We start from the raw sequence: 12,462 nt of genomic DNA, 5'->3' as shown, positions 1-12,462 counted from the left end.
ATTACGTACGTACATTACCTGTCTATTCAGTTGTTGGATGCTCATTTTTTTAATAACTTATTTTTTTTTCATCATACATCACATCAATAAATTTCAAACTGCAGTTGTTTTAAAAATGAATATCATGGTAAAGTATTTGCATTAGCTTACCTGGAGAAAAGATGCTTTTTGGTTCACTTCTTTGTTTCAGAATCTATCAATTCGTTCATAGTTTGTGTTACGAAAAAAATATTTTTTTCTTAATTTACGAAAATTCAAAATTAAAATGAATATTATTAACTAAAAGAATTTAAATAAAGGTCAACTTCAAGCTTGCTTATATGCAGATGGCATTGTAATATTTCACGTTAAGATATTTACGAATATTATTTGTTTAAGTTGTCTCGCACCTGTCATCTGCAAAATGTCAGCTGTGAAAAGAAAACAACTTTTTCATCGTTTCTTGGCAATATCTAAGGTAGACGTAAACAAACACAACACTATTTTTAAGTAGATACTTATTGCTACCAAATAATGGGTAGGATTTCCCACAAAAATATATTTATTCTGTAAATTACGGAATAAATGTGTAACATGGATTAAACTCGAATTTCCTCTCAATTCGCATATAAATCCTCTTTTATAACTTATAAGTCCCACAAAGTTACACAACAGCGTCGGACTAAAGATAGGTTTACTTTCATTTTCAATATCTGATTTTGTTAATTGTTTGTAAAACTCTGTCAGAGGTATTATTTTTATTTCGCTGATGCAATCAATCTTTTCTTGTTTTATATTTTGAGGTTGCTGTCAGATTTTATGTGGTATGGGAAACTTCTGTATTGTGACGTACTTCCTAACATTGAAATAAACAATAAAATTAATTATAATTATATAACTGTTTTTTCTTCCAAATTTAAATTGTTACCTAACAGCATAGCACAATGGGATAGAGAGTAAACTACTAATCTAAGTCAATCGTGAGTCAAATCCCAATGGGAATTTTGTATTTTTTATTTCCCCAAAAATTTTTGTTCAAATATTGTTAAATTTGAAATGTCTAAACCAGTGAAATTATTTGATTATAGAGAACTTTTAAGCATGTTAATATCGACAGTTGTCCAATACCACCTTAACAAAATTGTGAGGTCTTACAGGCCAAATACCAATTCTTGCCAAGTATCGATTCTCCTCACCACTTGATTTGCTTGTTTTGTTCTGATGTTTCAATGCAATGGCAAGAACTGTTACTTAATTTAAGTAGAGATTTGGTATGGCTTGATATTTGGACTGACCCTTTCATCAGTCTTGGAAGACTCCTAAAACAGAGAAAACATAAGTGTTTGTTTTAGGCACCAACAAAGAGTATTGGTGTTTGATAGTGTTCTATCAATTGAACAAAACAAAAAGCTCACTAGCAAGAGCTAATAGGAAAGCCATATATATGACTCTACACATTTTTTATACAAATTTCAGCATAGGAAAATATTAATATTGTGTGCTTTTATTTTCAAAGATTTCAGACGGTATATCAGTTAACAAATTCTATGCAACCTTGTCAGACGATAAGAAGGAGAAAATAGCAAATGGCCCAGAACTTGGTGATTTCATTCATGACAATCCACAGGTCAATGCAGAAAACATTAAAAGAAAGAAAGGAGAAAGGTAAAGCTTAATTCCTACCAATAAACCAGAAATACTGTGATAGGGTTATATCCACCACTTGTTTTTTTTGCTCCTATTCTTGCAAACTGTTTCCCCCTGTCTTGAATTCGTCAAGGTCAGACACAGTTGTGTAAAAGTGAGATAATTTGAGACATCTGTATTTGCATGTCTTAAATTTGCCTACAGACATCGAAGCAAGGGAAAGAGGTGAATATAAAGAAGGGAGAATACTTGAGCACTGAATGCTTATTTTCGGATATCATTAGTCCTATAACACACCAGGTCGTGGAGACAAATTAAATACCGTACGATACCGCAGTAAGATAATTTGTCTGCACAGCCTGGTGTGTTATAGGACTGATGATATAAAAAAAAAAAAGCATTTAGTGCTAATATTAATTTCTATTTTTATTTGTATGAAATATTTTTGTATCAACGTTTCAAAGCCATTACCGGTATATATTACGCTCTTTGTCAGGGATATGAATGATTGATGGAACAACTGTAAAACATGTTATTTAATACGCTTCTGCAGCTAAATATATAGTGCTAGATACTTTACCAAAAAACTCTTTTTTTGAGATCGTAAAGATATAATTTACTACAGTATTATTTTTCAAAAGTACATATTAAGATTGGTATGTTTCAAGTTTCATTTAAGGTGGTATGGGACACCTGTTGATATTAATGTGGATAAAACTACATTATATTCAAAATACTTTCACAGATTAAACATTTTAAAAATGTTATAACATTTGCCCCAAAAATATTTTTTAAAAATTTTGCAAAAGGTAAAATTTATAAAAGCCCCACTGGCATTCAAACTTATGACTTACAGATTCATAGCTAACGCTGTAACCCATTAGGCTACTCTGTAAGGAGATAAATTTGGGAAAGAAAAAAAACTAAAATTATAAAAGATTTTATAGTTTATTTTGATAGGAAGTATGCCACAATATGGAAGTGTCCCATGATACCTTAATGGTACAATAATAAATCTGTTCAAAACTCAGGATGACGTTAACTTGTGCTCATATGTGTTACTGAAAATTAAACGCCACAGAATTCGAAAGCGAACATAAAGGGAGATATACATCAAATGTAAATATTTCCCTGCTAGCATGTATACAGTATGCAAAAATGTTATGATATTTTGATCAGATGAAGTTTTACACTTTTCTCAGACTATAAATCACTAATAAAACACAGAGTTAGTATTAAGGGAAAATACCTATATAGTAAACAAATTTATAGAAATATTGTGCAAGTCAAGTATTGACTGAGAGATGTTATCTTAATTTGCATGTTTTTGTTGTTTCACAGATTAAGACTTCCACAATGGCTAAAAACAGACATCGCCATGGGAAAAGATTACCACAGACTCAAGGAAAATCTAAGAGATCTGAAGCTTCACACAGTAAGAGTTTTGTAAAGTGATAACAATGATAATGAATTTAAACTGTAAATATGTTTGATTGTTAACTCTGGAGCTTGTGTAAAGAACTATATATGATAAGGGCCTAAAATGGCCCCCTAAAATGAACATCATCATTTTACGATCATTCTTTGTTTTCTTAGTACAGATATGTATGTGATGTGTTTACATAATATTCATTTTGGTTCAAGTGCCCACAATTTAGAAATATGACATTGTAAAGACAACCTTTTCCCGCCATTTTTGCATTTTTAGTGTAAAACAGCTTGTTTTCAAGCAGTTTTTTCTTCCGAAAACATAGAGCGCATTCTTGAACAAATAAAATATTTTAATCAGAGATGTATCTAGCCAAGACTAATAAGTGACAAAAAAATTTTCCTTGTTCAAGCATGCGCTCTATATTTCCCATTCGTAAATAGATAAGAAAAATGTCAATTTTTGGCTGATTTTGATTGAATTATAGAAATGGTGTCACTTCTGACGTCATATACTGCCAGTGAGTACAAATAAATCAAATAAATAAATGAAAAATATATTTTATATCAACTCTTCTATAAAATTAGTTTACATTTTATTGTACCCGAAACACTTAAAAAAATGGCGAATTATGGGGGCCAAATTTAACTTTTATCATATATAGTTCTTTGTGGGTTTTTTTTTTATACATGAACTTCTACAGTATATATAAGAAATGATTTAATATAGGTCTGCGAGGAGGCGAAATGTCCAAACATAGGGGAGTGCTGGGGAGGGGCGAAAGGCACAGCAACTGCAACCATAATGGTGAGGATTTAATAAATTGGTAGAGTATCAGATAATGTTAAACACTTTAAAATAAAGATAAAACACAGTTATAAAAAATATAGGAATTCCAGATTCATGATTTGAAATGTGCTACCTATCAGATATTGTTTTCTTTTATAGCTATGGTAATTGCAGTTAGTGGTATATTTTTCAACAGGTTCTAGGGGACACATGTACACGGGGCTGCAGGTTTTGTTCTGTGAAAACAGCCAGAAACCCCCCTCCCCCAGATCCCTTGGAACCAGTGAACACAGCCAAAGCCATTGCCTCATGGGGACTAGATTATGTGGTTTTGACTTCTGTGGACAGAGATGGTAGGTGAAGGTTATGATTTAATTAATATTCTTGAAAGTGAGTGCATGCATGAACATCCATGTAATCTTAGTTTATATTGGTTTTTGTGATAGCCTAAAACTTACCCATATGTTTCTATTTTCTTGAATTGTGTCATTGAGGTTGTCATTATAAATGTGAAATGAGTGAAGTTTTTTTTTTAATGATACAGACCTTCCTGATGGGGGAGCTGCCCATTTTGCAGAAACAGTGCGAGAAATTAAAAAAAGGTACATGCACTTTAAAAAAAAAAAATCTTATAAATTATGCAATAAGGAAATTCCATAGAAAATCTACAAACTGCCTTTTTTCACTAAATCACTTTCAACTCTGTAAACCAAGGTTGGAAGGGATATTTTTGCAATGTACTTTTCTTATACTTTCAAGTGATAGATAAGAAAATTCTAATTTGCAAACAGTTATTAGAATCTTTAGGATAAGCGAAAAAGTAATCCTAGACCATTAATCTAGTCCTTAAATGGAATTTCTATATTGAAGTCTCATAACAGCTTTACTAAGGATTTTTTAACCCATATCATTCAATTACATTTGTATTGCAGAAACTGAAATTAAAAAATAAACCAAAATTTTGGATACTTAACATGTGCTTACTTCAAGCATAATTTCTTATCTGGAGTTTTTTTTTCATACTTGACTGTACATAATCAATTCTTGCTTATATTGTAAAAGGTGTATGTAAGATATATTTTTTGTTGATTTTCCATGAACTTGTTTATAATGAAGTGTTGTGTACATATAGTAAATCAGAGATGCTGGTGGAATGCCTGACCCCAGACTTCCGTGGTAACATGGATTGTGTGGCTACAGTCGCAGAGTCGGGGTTAGATGTGTACGCCCACAATGTGGAGACAGTTGAGGATCTACAGTGGTAAGGATTTATTTGTAGGACGTTTATAAGATAAAGGAAATTATAATATCATTATAGTCTGTGAAAATCTATTTTAATTTATGCAGAATAGAAAACATTATGAATAATATTCCACTCTGTAAAATTAATGCTTTTCTGTAGGCATTACAGTGTCTTTGACAAATTAAATACTTGTACAAATATTGGTATAAAATTTTAGATTGGATTGATCTTTGCTCAAGTACATGTACTTTTTTTCCCTGTTGAATATTTTCTGAACATGTTGGACTATAGGTTGGTTCGAGACCCCAGAGCAAATTACCAACAATCCCTTGAGGTATTGAAGTTTGTAAAATCACACACCCCAGATCTTGTAACCAAGACTTCCATCATGCTGGGTCTTGGGGAATCAGATGACCAAGTCATGAGGGTCATGGAAGGTAAAAGATTGTGTTAGAGCTTGCTTTACCGGTATGTTGAAAAAATAATTTAAAAAAAAGTTATTACTATTTTTACCTTTTTTATTCAAATCTGCTACCTTAGATTTCGTGCTACCTTATTCAAAGTTCATGAATTCTGGTATATGTAGATGGTAGTTTCGGTTTTGAAGATAAATCTACTTTTTGAAAGAAAAAAAAACATGCCATACATAATAATTCAACTTGATTACCTTTATATAAGCCTGTTATCTTTCCTCAATAGATTTAAGGAGAATAGATGTGGATTGTGTGACCTTGGGTCAGTACATGCAGCCCACCAAGCGTCACCTGAAGGTCAAGGAATACGTCCACCCCGACAAATTCAAACACTGGGAGGATGTGGGCAACAAACTGGGCTTTGCATACACCGCCAGTGGGCCCCTGGTCAGGTCCTCTTATAAAGCAGGTCTGTATAGTTCATTGCTTCATAAACTTCACTTGTTAAGAGATCAAGTCAGAATACGGAAATTGGCAAAAAAGCATCTATGAATGCATTTTTAATGATCATTTTTGTCTATGTGAGGAATGAGTTTTGACAGGTTAAACTACATGTAATCTTTTCTAACAATTACAGGAGAATTTTACCTGAAAAATCTTCTTAAATCTCGGAGGAAAGATGCTTCCCTAGCTGCTGATGTCGCGACTTAGAACTGTGTCATTCTTTATTTTACATCTACTGTTTTCTTTTTTCCTTCAGGGAAGTAACTCTTACTGTGGCATTTTGTTAAATTTTACCAGCATCAAACTGATTATTTAAGGTCTTAGATCTGACCTCATATGTTGATTATAAGTTATTAAATGAATCTCTGTTATTATGTGTGAATAAAATATCTATATTAAAATGTGTTGTTTATTTTTTTAATGACAAAAATATTTCGCATGGGTGCAGCTCCAATGCTGTATGACAGTTAAACGAAATGATTTCTTTTAATTTAGGTGTAAAATATTAACAGATACACTGATATTTTTAAAATCATTTCTGAGTATCATATAAGTGGTTTCAAGGGGTTATGATTGAACATTTCCTGTTGATTTTTAAAGTTGGTTTTGAGGAAACAGAGTTACATATTCTTTTATTTCATTTCTAGTACAACTGAACAAGTTGAGCTCTCAGAATAAATAGAATCCAATCCAACATTTAATTTCCTACATGTAAATGCTTTTACATTTGACGTCCCACATTTTCGTTTTCGCAATGGTTAAAACAAAAGAGAGGACAACATTTTCTTTTCACACACCATTTTATTTCTATGGAAACATATTTCAACGGCATGTATTGATGTAAATTGCATTCATCATAAAATATATAATACTTGTATTTATATAACAAAATATTGTGTCATCAGCACACACTTAACCCTCACGACTCAGTATGCATTATAAAACTGCTACATGTAGTATCAAAATATTGTTTTCTGTGGTTTGCGTATTCATTTTTAATTTTTTTATAACGCTATGGAATGACCTACTAGTCTCCCCTGGAATGATTTCAGTTGATATGATCATTATGTGTTTTGGATGTTATTTTTTCGCTTGTTATTATCTACCAATATACAGTGTAGCTCATATAATGAAAGCTGTACTTGAGTACTATGAATGAGTTAAAAAACAGGTTTAAATATTTATATGTGTGATCCACTAAAAAATGAAATAAATAGCATACTCTCAGACATGCAACACTCGCACACACAGTTCAAATGTCACATGATTATTTTCTCATTCACATACAGACATATCTCAAAACTTCTAAACAGTTTCACGTAAATAGACTTGTCTATAAATCACAAATCCTGATAACTACACCGTGTAATGTCTGTACAACTTGTACAACAAAGTTTGAGCTTCACCCAACAGCACCAACTTAACAACATTTGCAGTACCTATTATGGCCGTGTGGAGAGGTTAAGTTTACAATATCAATGAAAGCTTCCGCCAGTATACATGTATAGTTCATGACACTAATGACTACCTTTGATCAAAACATGCAGTTGATCTACTATAACTGCCGTCCATTTAATGACGCATGTCTTTCCTTGACCGCGGAAAAACTTGTTTCGAGATCATGCCCATAGGTTTGGTATCACAATTCATATAAATAAGTAGATATATGAATTTTGTATTTAGACATTGTACACATTATTGGCCGGCATTGCTTTTAGGAGATTCCAATTGCGCCCATTGTTGTAGTATCGAAAGTATGGAATCGGCCATTAGCGAAATCACAATTTTGATTCGGCAGTAAATACTGTTAGTACTGCTAGTTAATATCACATTGTATAGCACTTTGTCACAAAGGGGAACCAATGCTCCATCAGTGTTTCTCAGGAATGCTCAGCTTGAGAGCAGATATCTGTTCTTCTCCGAGCGATATCTTATCCTCAAGCTCCTGTTTCTCAATGGTCAGTTTCGATTTCATTTTCACGTAATATTTGTAATCAGCAAACTCTTCCTCACTCAATGCTTCCTGCAAGAACACCTCGATCTGCCCACTACGCTTTTCTATGTCTTCCTTCAACACCTTGGCATCTTCATGCTGTTGCTTTGCTCTATCTCGCTTATCAGCAGCCATTTTCTGCAAGAAAAAATAAAATTTACATTTCTAATTTCCAATGTTAATGTTCATGAATAGAGAAAGTAAAATAATTTTTTATGAACTTCTTTCTCTATAATTTGCAAATTACATTGTTAATATTCATGAACAGAGAAAGTAAAAGTTGTTTCCCTTACTTTGAGTCGTTCATTACTGTCCTCTGGAAGGCTTTGAAGGGCATTCTCTGCTCGCGCCAATAAGCCCGAGACCTTCAGTAGAAGAAGTATGATCTTCTCCATGTCACCAATGTAGGTCTTAAACTTGTCCTTTTCATGCTGTTTCTTGCACTTTCTTTCAACTGCTTTTTGTACCTGTTAGTGAAAAAAATTCTTCATGTAAATCAAATTAAGAAATAATTCAGGAAAACTTCTAAAAAATATTCATTAAAAGAAAAAATAAGTTCTATTTTTCTGCAATTGTTCATTTTTATTAAAATGCCATCATCAAACTACTGTGGATGTTTACTCCATCTTTGTCAATAAATTTTGTATGCTAGCTAAGACTTGATTTCTTTCTTGTCATTTTTAGAACAGAGCAAATAGCATATAGAACTCCTTTTCTGTACCTCTTTTCCCAGTGTCTCTGTCTCCTCCAGTTCTTTTGTCAGCTCTTTCTTCTCTTCTTTCAACTTGTCCATTTTCTTTTGTATACTATCAACCAGTTCTTCCTGGAATCACAATGCATATTTGTTCACTATATCACATCCAAAACATTAAACAGTAATAAATATTACTTTCAACTGTATATGCAGCCTTCTTGAGGAAATTATTCAGATTGACAGAAACAAAGCTAGATGAAAGTAGAGGCAAAACAAGGAAAAAAATCCCCACGAACCTTCGTTTTGATTAATTTGTCTGAGTCGTCAATATCCTTGGTCATGTCTTTGCCAATTCCCTCGCTCTGTCGTATGTTCATCTCTATCAGTGCCTTGGAAGGGGACACCCAGTAGTTCGATGGTAGAGGTGACTTCTCCCTGAAAAAACCATGATTCAGAAAGATGAGAGATGATGTCATTCATTCATACCTGCTTATCATCACCTTAGTAATGACCTAGTTCACATCTCTGGTACCTAGACTGAGCTGCGTCCATGACTGTTTCTACTTGACCATAACAAGGACCTGATTCTGACCACAAATAAGGCGACTATTTAAACCTTGATGCTTGACAAGAAGGATTATCTCTGCCAACAAACTGAGCAGACCAATTATCCTGGTTTTTACAATGTTATTACAACATAATATCCTACACTTCAAAGTCATCAGGGATTTCACGAAGAGCTAATAATATAAAAATCCATTCAGTGGACATCATCCCAGATTAGTATGTTTATTTTCAAGACCAACGTCACACAATTAATCAGCGCCAAGCGTGACCAGGAAACTAGATTCCCAAGATACTTTTGTTTGACTGTTGACAGAATATAAATAATTACCTATACTGTCAATAAATAAAAAACTTTACAACTCAGCTGACAAATCAATTTGATTCTATCCAAATGATTTAGAGAGTATAGGGTTCTTTTGGTTGTAATTTTAGAGAATATAAATACAAAAATGTATTTGGAAACTAGGACTTTACTTACTTCCCTAAGCCAGAAATGTTAGTATTACAAGTCTCATTCATCAATGATGTTCCACACAAATGTTTGTACTTACGCTTCGTCTGGTACTCCTTCCTTCTTTGGAGTGACAGATTGGAGGGCCTCTTGATCATTGCCAACACTGGATGATTTGGGGGAAGTTTTTGGAGAACGCCTCACTAGTATGTCTTGATCAATCTCTGTATGGAACAAGCCATCCATGTATTGCATTCTCCCGCCATCACTCTTTAACATACTGGACAGTTTCGGGTCCTTTTTCTCATAAATTTTGGCAAATTCCTGAACTTTGGCGTCACACTCCAATTCCTCCTGGGATCGCTGCCGGCTGTGCTGTACCAAGTCACTGACAGTGTTCTTTTCTGAAGGACTAGAAGAGTTTGTGGAGATAGGCTTGCTTGGAGATTGCCTTTTGGAATCACTGAAAGACATTTTGGAATTGGAGTCAAATGCACTCTGCCCATTAGATTCACTGTTTCTGATATTACGGCCCCCAGGGTAACCACTCCCAGGACTTCTGTCCACTGGGGGTGGGCTTTCATTGCTTCTGTCATTGGAAGCTATCTGCTCCGGAGAGTAGGTTCTCCTGTTTGGAGTGGTAGTAGGATCTTGAAATTTGGAATTTTGTCTTTGTCCCAAAGAAGTCTCACTTACACTTGCACTGAATTTGTCCGTTTCATACGTCCTCCTTGGAGGAGTTGCCGAGAAGGACTTGGAAAAGTTTTCGTACGATTTCTTACTGAAATACTGGCCACCTTGTGGAGTTGTTTGCCTGACTTCAGGTCTCTCCTGGGAGAGGCTTTGCTTCCTTTCAATTGAAGTGATTCTGTCCTGCACTGACCGTCTCTCAGCTAGTGGAGCTGTTATAACGGAGTCCTGGTCCTTGGAAGACACAGAAAAACTGTTACTCCTGCTGGACTCTGGTGCTGTGTAGGGCTTGGGTGCCAAAAGGTGACTAGCACTCTGTGTGGAGAGTAAAGGCCGGGGTGGTGGGGGTCGATCTGAGCGGACAGGATCTTTAGTCTCCGGCTGTTCCTGGATCTGGTCCTCCTGATTGACCGTTGTCTCGCTCTTCCACCCGGGCTGTAGCCTCTTTCTGACAGGCTTCTGTATGTCCCCCTGTTGTTTATAGTTGTTGTTTTCATGAAGAAGTTTGAGGGCATCCCCCGAGGAGGCTGATCGCTTGTAGACTCCCGGTTGGCGATCCGTGCGATTTTTGTATGATCCGTAAGAATCCTCTGCATATCTGAAAAAGAAATTGACATGTCTGGGTAACTTTTCTTCTTCGCCCATGATATGCAACTATTTAATAATGTCCTTGTTTGTAGGATATAATCTCAGGTTGTTATGAATCAGTAATGTGAATGTAATTTCCCATCATCCATCACTACAACAGTAAACAAATGACATTCAGTCAATTGCTAGAAATAGCAGATTACTGTCTGATTTAGTGCAATTGCATGGATTAAATGTGACAGTTATGTGCATTACCCTCTTGATTCACTTGCAATCCATGGCATGTATGAATAGTTTACTGCAATAATAATGACTGAATCGTGCATGTTGTATCATTGAATTTAAAAATTTGAAATGAGACAAGCATCCTGTATCAAACTCTTCACTTCAGCTTACATTAAAATGCACAAAGTCAATAAAAAAAGCAATTGAAAGATATCAACAAGAAAACTTATCAAAAGCACTTTTAATAACTTTCCCTCTCCATGCATTATAAAATTGTGATAATGATTGGCTGCACTTACTTGAATCCCCACCGCTGATAACTGTACATCACAGGGATTTTACCTATCTCTCAAACTATAACAACAAATAGTACACAGGGATCTATCAAATGGCCGAGCATAATCGCTCAGCCTTCACTGTCATTTACAAGCCCAATTTTCACTGACTGCATGTACCGAGCTTCACAAATCCCTTAATCTCCCTAATAATCCACGAGATTTCTGAATTCCAAGCTGCATCTTTCCTTCAAGTCAAAAATCACAAAATACGGCCCAAACAGTTTGTTAGTCAACCATCTTTTTCACTGCTTCCGAGGGGCAGAGGAACTTTTGACCTGTAACCTTCGCATCAACATACATACCACTGTAACCCAGGGGGAGAACTGGTAATGATTCAGTGATAAAGTCCATAAACAGCCCATAAAATTCTCCCATGGAAACAAATTCCACCACAGCCAATAATTTCAGTCACATTAACACAGTTTTGGTGGACATTTCCTGGACTTTAATGTAGTAGTTGTAGTCCAAATTCACTTTTTACAATACTTTCATTATAAGACAAAATTCCTTCTCCTAACCGAATAAAACACAATAAAAAGGGCAACAAGTCCTGTATAAGTTGTCCATAATGCATAAACTTCAATAGACCTTGTGCTTGAAGTAACTCCCTAAAAAACGAGAAATTAATGATCCAACACTTCAACAGAGATAAATTGACCTAACATCCTCTGATTAATGCTCAGTGATCTTCAAAGTCCAAAAAACACTTTTCTTTCATGCAATCTCAAACTGTTGAAAGTCTATGAATATATATCTCCTTCTCCAGTAGTGCAGATGGCTAGCTATAGCACACAAAATTTGATTCAATAGCTTAATGCAAGTTTTGGAATGAATCATATAGACTGCAAGATAACACTAAGAAGTTGACTTGTTAATTTCCACACAGGATGGTTGGCTGCCCTCAGGAACATG

The 12,462-nt window shown here is 34.6% G+C and overlaps 3 protein-coding genes across 12 annotated transcripts in view; 1 reads left to right on the top strand and 2 right to left on the bottom strand.

Moving 5' to 3' along the window:
- LOC105337753 (uncharacterized) overlaps positions 1-204 on the bottom strand; it is a 32,477-nt gene extending 32,273 nt beyond the window's left edge. Inside the window, exon 1 of one of the 2 annotated variants that reach the window (XM_011442625.4) lies at positions 151-204. The gene's annotated coding sequence lies outside the window, so the exon portion shown is untranslated. The remainder of the gene's footprint in view (positions 1-150) is intronic. The other variant, XM_020071224.3, reaches the window with a different exon arrangement.
- A 178-nt stretch (positions 205-382) lies between these two features.
- LOC105337754 (lipoyl synthase, mitochondrial) lies at positions 383-6,406 on the top strand. Its single transcript, XM_011442628.4, has 10 exons — positions 383-457; positions 1,496-1,644; positions 2,968-3,061; positions 3,785-3,862; positions 4,041-4,197; positions 4,389-4,446; positions 4,977-5,105; positions 5,379-5,524; positions 5,787-5,969; positions 6,138-6,406. The coding sequence occupies exons 1-10, from the start codon at positions 404-406 to the stop codon at positions 6,209-6,211; spliced, it is 1,122 nt and encodes a 373-aa protein (XP_011440930.3). The 5' UTR covers positions 383-403; the 3' UTR covers positions 6,212-6,406.
- Positions 6,407-6,785: 379 nt separating this feature from the next.
- The window catches only part of LOC105337755 (protein Shroom3), a 56,168-nt gene continuing 50,491 nt past the window's right edge, over positions 6,786-12,462 (bottom strand). For all 9 annotated transcript variants that reach the window (XM_034445246.2, XM_034445247.2, XM_034445251.2 and 6 more), the window contains 5 exons: positions 9,810-10,997; positions 8,988-9,126; positions 8,719-8,820; positions 8,291-8,464; positions 6,786-8,135 (listed from right to left, as the gene is read on the bottom strand). In XM_034445246.2, coding sequence (XP_034301137.2) covers positions 7,875-8,135; positions 8,291-8,464; positions 8,719-8,820; positions 8,988-9,126; positions 9,810-10,997 — 1,864 coding nt within the window. In that variant the 3' untranslated portion in view covers positions 6,786-7,874. The remainder of the gene's footprint in view (positions 8,136-8,290; positions 8,465-8,718; positions 8,821-8,987; positions 9,127-9,809; positions 10,998-12,462) is intronic.

The sequence above is a fragment of the Magallana gigas genome, chromosome 2 (genome assembly GCF_963853765.1).
Source record: "Magallana gigas chromosome 2, xbMagGiga1.1, whole genome shotgun sequence".
NCBI classification, from domain to species: Eukaryota; Metazoa; Mollusca; class Bivalvia; order Ostreida; family Ostreidae; genus Magallana; species Magallana gigas.
Note: the sequence above shows the minus strand (reverse complement) of the source record. Positions and strands in the feature narration are given on the sequence as shown.